The sequence below is a fragment of the Musca domestica genome, unplaced genomic scaffold (genome assembly GCF_030504385.1).
Source record: "Musca domestica strain aabys unplaced genomic scaffold, Musca_domestica.polishedcontigs.V.1.1 85, whole genome shotgun sequence".
In the NCBI taxonomy this organism is placed as follows: domain Eukaryota; kingdom Metazoa; phylum Arthropoda; class Insecta; order Diptera; family Muscidae; genus Musca; species Musca domestica.
This window is the reverse complement of record NW_026712418.1, coordinates 2736512-2743189: the sequence shown is the minus strand read 5'-3', so window position 1 is coordinate 2743189 and position 6678 is coordinate 2736512. Positions and strand designations below refer to the sequence as shown.

General features: G+C 30.7%; 1 protein-coding gene and 1 long non-coding RNA gene across 2 annotated transcripts; both read right to left on the bottom strand.

Annotated features, from left to right (window-relative positions):
• Positions 1–208: 208 nt before the first annotated feature.
• Positions 209–2040, bottom strand: LOC131806737 (uncharacterized). Its single transcript, XM_059131384.1, has 4 exons — positions 1738–2040; positions 1499–1680; positions 1264–1426; positions 209–1200 (listed from the first exon to the last, which is right to left on the bottom strand). The coding sequence occupies exons 1-4, from the start codon at positions 1931–1933 to the stop codon at positions 725–727; spliced, it is 1017 nt and encodes a 338-aa protein (XP_058987367.1). The 5' UTR covers positions 1934–2040; the 3' UTR covers positions 209–724.
• An 8-nt stretch (positions 2041–2048) lies between these two features.
• LOC131806738 (uncharacterized) lies at positions 2049–5148 on the bottom strand. The gene is made up of 4 exons (XR_009344156.1): positions 4963–5148; positions 4277–4387; positions 2369–2478; positions 2049–2297 (listed from the first exon to the last, which is right to left on the bottom strand). It is a non-coding gene; the product is annotated as an uncharacterized LOC131806738 (long non-coding RNA).
• Positions 5149–6678: the final 1530 nt, after the last annotated feature.

Below are 6678 nucleotides of genomic sequence, written 5' to 3'. Positions count from 1 at the left end.
AAACATTAATACAACAAATGAAACCCCTTCATATGCTAAATGAATGATGTACATTTAAATAATGAAAGGGTTTCTTTGATTTTATGAAATTGTTAATTTTTTATGAACGGGTTTCATTTGTTGTGTGAATATGTTCAGGCATTTTTTACCATTTAGACAAGAATATATTCACATACTTATTTTTTTATTTTTCTTTATTTTGTAAAAACGTATCTTTGTTAATTCATTTACAAACAAAAGAGGTCTTAGATATCTATGTTAAACTCAAAAATAATAAATTCATATTGTGACTTGTTTTGCAAGCGGTTTTTAAAAATTAATTTTCTAAATATTATTTAATCAGTGTTACAAAAGTTCATGTTTCTTCTTACATATCATATTTTGTAAACAATTCTACTTAGTTATAATTCATTTTTCAGTCCATTTTGATTTGTTTTTAACAGTAATATATTTAATATATTTTTAGCATACAAGTTCTTATAAAATACTATAACTTTTTTTACTTATATAGTCTATAAGCCTTTATTTGTAATTACTTGAGGTAATTCAAATACACAGTCAGTTTTTAATCTGCGGAATTTAGGAACGTTTGTTATTTGCATAAATCTAATTTTCGAACTTATTTTTAATTTATATGAAGATATCAATATAAAAATAGCTTAATTATTATTTAATTTAGTGTTTTAAATATCTGAGAATTTATAACTTATTAAATTGAAACCAATTACTCAGATTGTTTCTCTAAATCATCCAAGAGGATGCTTACCTTTGACTTTTTCTTTGAGCATGAACTTATTTCAAAAAAGTAGTTTTCCAAAAAGATCCAAAATGTTTCAGATGCTGTGGGATATTGTAAATTAAATAAATGGAACATTTTAAAACAAATATCCAAAGAGCGAAGAAAATTAGGAAACCGTATGAGGTCACCATCAAAATAAACAAAAATTTCATGTATATCGTCCAGACTTCCGATTCCCAATATAAAAGGCTGAATATGTTCTTTCATCTTTAACAAAAAATCAATATGGTCGTGTAATTCTTGCAAAGTCTTTCCCAAAAACAAAAACGTCTTCTGGGAGTCCTTTATTGTATAGCGAGATATTTCTTTCTTTCCGAGAATTGTTTTTCGAACTTGCCGCCCAGTCGGGAAAAGAACATAATGTAAAATCCACAGGGTTTTCACTGCAAATGTGCCTCGATCTGCAAATAATAACGTTAAATTAGGTTTGATCGATTTGTTGAGCTTGACTTGAAGACTCTTACCGTTTTCCAAATCTTCGTCCTGGAGAGTTTCTAACATTTTTGACTCACCATGACATTTAAGTTGCTTAGATTTTTTCAAAAAGTTAAACAACTTTAGGATTTTTTGGTCCCAGTTGAGCATTTTGTTGTGCGATTTATGCATTATTGAGAAGTCAATATCAATCTGAATTTAAAACAGTTTTTGTAGAATTACGCTAAAATTATCAAATGTTTACTATTTGATATATATACTCACCAACTTATAATGTGATTTATATTCAGGCCACTTTTTAAGAATCTCTCGTAGGCTACTGCATTCGTTAAGTACTTGATTAAGTCTATAGTTGGCGCAAGAAATCCACTTTGTTTCAAACTCTTCAGCTGAAAGCTTGTCATATTTAAGAACTTGCACCAAATCCTCTCCATTCTCCTCAGGCACTGAAAATACAAATTAATTAAAAACCATTACTAAACCACAAATTCCACATTTCCTACCAAAAGTAATTTTAGCCTTTTTTGACGCCGTAGGTGATTCGTTTTCCAGCATAAAAATCTGCTTGCTTTGTTTTTTAAGATTTTGGGATTTTACATAAATTTTTCCTCTACGTTCTGTTCGATAGAATTCAAGTTTTTCAGTCGGAAATAGAGACAATATTTGCGTTTCGAGTTTGTAGCTTGCTTGAAGAGTCATTGGTGCGTCTTTTCTTGCAAAATGCTGGGCAGCAATGTTTATAATGAAAACTCTTAATTCATCTGTGAGAAACTTGTTTTTTTCGTAAAACTGAAGCACACGTTCCCCATTTTATTACTTTGCAATATCTCCAACATATTGACGTTATCGACTTCTTCCGTATCAGATGAATTACACGAATCGGCTTTTTTGGGAAAAACTAGAGGACTTGAACATTCTGCCCAAAATGGATGGTTAATATCATGTCTCCACTTTGTGAAATGGTGAATGAACTGGGCCTTGTCTCCAATTCTCCAATTCTGTGTCAGCTCTTTAACATGTTCCTCAGTTAGTATTTTCAAAATATCAATAGAAATATGTTCACCTATAAGAAGTTAACGTTATTATAGCACAAAAAACTAATTATATAGGTTCAGCATATAAGTTAAATCTTACGTATGAGTATGTCCAATTTGTCTTCTATACCCCATGATATAAGTAAGTTTTTCAAGGCATCTTCTTCCCCACAGCTCAAAGTCTCCGAGTTTGTTTCAGACATTTTGAAACTAAAAATAAATTGTTTAGCATGGAAAAAGGTATTTTTAAATTGTTTCTTTGAAACGAAGCATAAATTTTCCCTTAGCGGTATTAATCAATGTGGCCGGTGGTCCAATTAATTCCTCAAGCTTCAAAACGGAATATTCTCCTTTATCATTTGGAATTATTTCAAATGCAGTGTAGTGTTTCAAATACGTACTGTTTAGAACTTGTTGACAAACCAAATAAACTGTGAGTTGTGAAACAACGATGTTGACAATTTTGTATACATCATCTTTTTTTGTTGCTACAAAATACGAACTTTTGTATGTGATATTTTTATAAACAACTTTTTCAAAAGTCTTTATAGTATTTTTTGCAACTTTTAATTTGAGGCTTATAACGTCCAGCAAATAATCTTGACACTCGCTGATATTCGAGCAAATAATGTCCGGAATCTCAGTTTTTTCTAACAAAAAATCTGCAAACACAAATTGATATTTTTTTGCCATGGAAACAGAAATATTTTTTCTAGACGTGATTGCGTGAGCATACAATTTAAAGCTCCTATGTTTTGCCTCATACGGAAAACACCAAAAATTTCGTACTGGGCCGCAAGCCCTTATAACTTCAGGATAATGCGTCAGTATATGAAACTTAGGTTTAAGTTTATCATTAAATAGCTTGAGATACATTTTATTATGCCTTTTTATATTACTTTCCAAAGAATTTATCATGAAGGCGTCCACCCGAAAAGACAATATAGTATCTACTATTTCAATTAATGTTAGTACGAGCTGCCAAACTTCATCGTCACGTGGCACGAAATCGCCTACCATAATGGGAAAATATATAACAAAAGTTAGCATTTCACGAGCAGACATTTTTAAATGCTTTTTTTCCAAATGTAGCTTAGTAATATCTGGTGAAAAATTACCAATTTCAAGCTCTCCATACTCAAAGCATCGTTTACGTTTATTTAATTCTTCAAGTGAAAAGTATTTTTTGGTTGTAACCAAATACAATATGACATTTGTCATGTCATAGTGGCATACGCCCTCCAAGACATCATGCATTGCGTCTACGCTTACATTGTCAATTACATGAAAGCTTGGAATTTTGTTGAATTCACATTTTTCAATGATTCCGGTTTTCTTTGAATCAGTAATTTCTAATGCGCTGTTATATTTACCGTAGTCCCGCCTGAGCTCCGGATTGGCCGAACATGATTTCTGACTAGATTGATAATCAATCTCACAAAAACGGCAAAACTTTCCGTTGAAATTTTTTATGAACCCAAGAATACTATTCAAACCCAAATTGTCGCCCAGAATTAAAAGAGGTATAAAATAAACATGAAATGTAGCACCGTCTGACATCTCTATATCCAAACCTTCGGTTTCTAAAAATGCCATTTGTTCAACTACTGATGCAAGACACTTTTTATTCCCGAATTTTTGTATGTCTTTGTTTTTAATGCTTCCTAGGAAAAAAATATTGTTCAATTTTGTGGCGTTAGGCAGTGTAGGAAAAGAAAAGTATAAATTGCAGATTGAATGGGTAGTGGCGTGGGAACCTAATGGGTTATTAATCTCGATATCGTCGGAGTAAAAGTTATAAGGAATTAATAGTTTACCGGGATACCGGCTAACCTTTTTTTGCCACAGTGGTCCCTGAATAATATTTTGAAATTCATTGGAGTTCTCAAGTTCATGACAAATCGACCGCATTTGGTAAAATTTTTATTTTTTTCTAGAATTTTTTTGAACATAAATGCCATAGGCATTGTTGTAATTTTTGTTGTCAAATTTGAGTGGACCAACTTACCTTTAGTATGAGCTAGTGTTTCTCTTTGATCAATCACCGTTTCTTTTAGATCTTGAAGAAGATTAATCTCTTTTAGTTTTCCGGAAAGCAAATACTCCGTTTTAAGCTTTTCTAAAATTGCAGAATATTTTGATAGTAATATTGATAATTTTGTGGACAAATTATTATCTAAGTCTTTTGCAAAGGCATTTATTACTTCCAAAAACGGGTTAACGACTGCATCAATGACATTACCATAAATAAAAGTAACATCTTTTCTTGAAAAATTATAGTTTGAATGCATACTTGTTAGGAATTTAATAACGTTCTCGCTAACCCTTTCAAATTTCTTTTCTTCCGATTCAGGCTGCAAATAGTTTGAAGGAGTTGGAGAAACGTCAATATTTTGTTCGCATTGATTGTCAAGAATAACCGGAATGTCTGCTTCTATTTCCTCAATTTGTTTCACACTTGCTAAAACCCGCGTCTCTTTTATTTGATTTTTTTGTTCTTGGGGAGAAAAACTGCTGTTATGCCGTTTTGCTATATGTCTTTGAAAAGACCTATATTCATAATTTTGACCACAACACTTGTATAAATCAGTAGTTTTCAGAAAATGATCACCCCGAAGGTGTTTGAAGAAATGTTTTTTGTCACAAAACTTTTTTTTACACATAAAGCAAATCATTTTATTTTGTGTTATTTACCACTGTTTTTTATTTTGTTTGAAGTATGTATTTCTTTTATTTTTATTTAATTCACAAACTCACTTTTAAATGTTCTCCGATTGAAAACCACAATGAAATGAATAAGCAATTTTCTATTTCACTTCGCTGAACCAAAAATATGTGACAAACCAAAATATACCGTTATAATTGATCGTTACTCTATTTTGTTAGTGGAGTTGTTCAGACGAAAGAGATATGTGTGTGTGTAGTTGTTGCTTCCATAGTTTGCCAACAAGTTCATGAGTACACATTAAATGTGATGCAAACTTTTCAGAATAAAAAACGCGTCAAAATATAAACTTTTTTTATATAGAACGAGTACTAATCCGCTTTTTCGAAACAAATATAGACGACATTTGTTATTATTAAAGTTTCGAGGTACGATTCCACAAATATAGTCTCAAACGGCTCAAACGGAAAATGTCAAATGATTTCAATTTATTGATAATTATTTGACATAAAATTGAAAGATTAATTGTTTGGTGAGAAAACCCTGTACGATTTGGCTTCAAAACGATAAAACATACGATAAACGATATATCGTTTCCCGTGAAAAAGCCTTAACGCAATATAAAATTCTTAAAATTTCTTTAAATTCTTTACATCAATGTCTCAGAAGTTTGATAAATACAGAGCAATACATAAATATTAAAAAAACATAAAAAATGGTTAAAGATGCAAACATGTTTATTACTTCGTCTGTAGCTGTCACAAGTTCCGGATCACTTTTCGATTTTATTGCGATTATATTTTTTCTTTTTCAAGTGTACACAAAATATATCAGAGCAACAATAAATATAATTGTATAAATCTTTCGTCTACTTAAATTAAATAAACGCGAAATATAGTTAGAATAAGGCTAAGTTATCAACACTGAATCAAACTCTATGTTGGTACGCTCCCATACACACACACACGCTTTACTGAATAACCAAACTACAGTTGACACTCGAGTATGCGATATTTACAAAATTATATTAAATATAAACGTCGCTTGTTTGTCTAATACATAAAACATACCCGCCAATATTATTTTGTAACTCAGAAATTAAATAAAATATATTTTTATAAATTGAACAATTTCATCCATGAAAGGCTTTCCATTATTCATTATAAATCAAACAGGAACTATTTCAGATAATCGAGGTTCAACTGTATTTTCTTCTTAGTGCAGCTTCAGTCACGTTCAGTCTTGTGTATTTTGTTTCTCGTAACAAGAGTGTTTTTGTATATTTAGGCTTCTAACGAACATTATTAAGGAAAAAGCTAGAACTAATGTTTAGAGAGATTTGACCAACCGTAAAAAGCAAAGCACAGCATGTCCATTTATTTATGAAGCCATCTCATTAACAATGTGAAACGGTTCATTCAGCCTATGAACATTATCTATAAACATTGTGGACGAAAAATTTCAATGCAGTTTCATAAGAAATAATGCAATTTAATGAAGCTATTTCAAAACAAGTATGCAACTTTTCATTCGACCAATGAACAGCTTTTATGAAAATGGGTTATGAAAACCTTCATTAAAGTTTCATAAAAATGAAAGCAATTTTATGAAGCAATTTCATTTAACCTATGAAATATTTCATTCAACCAATGAAATTATTTTTATGATTTTTTTTTATGAAGCCTTCATAACACCTTCATTGGATCAATGCAACTTTTGCATTGGATCTATGAAGTTTCATTCTA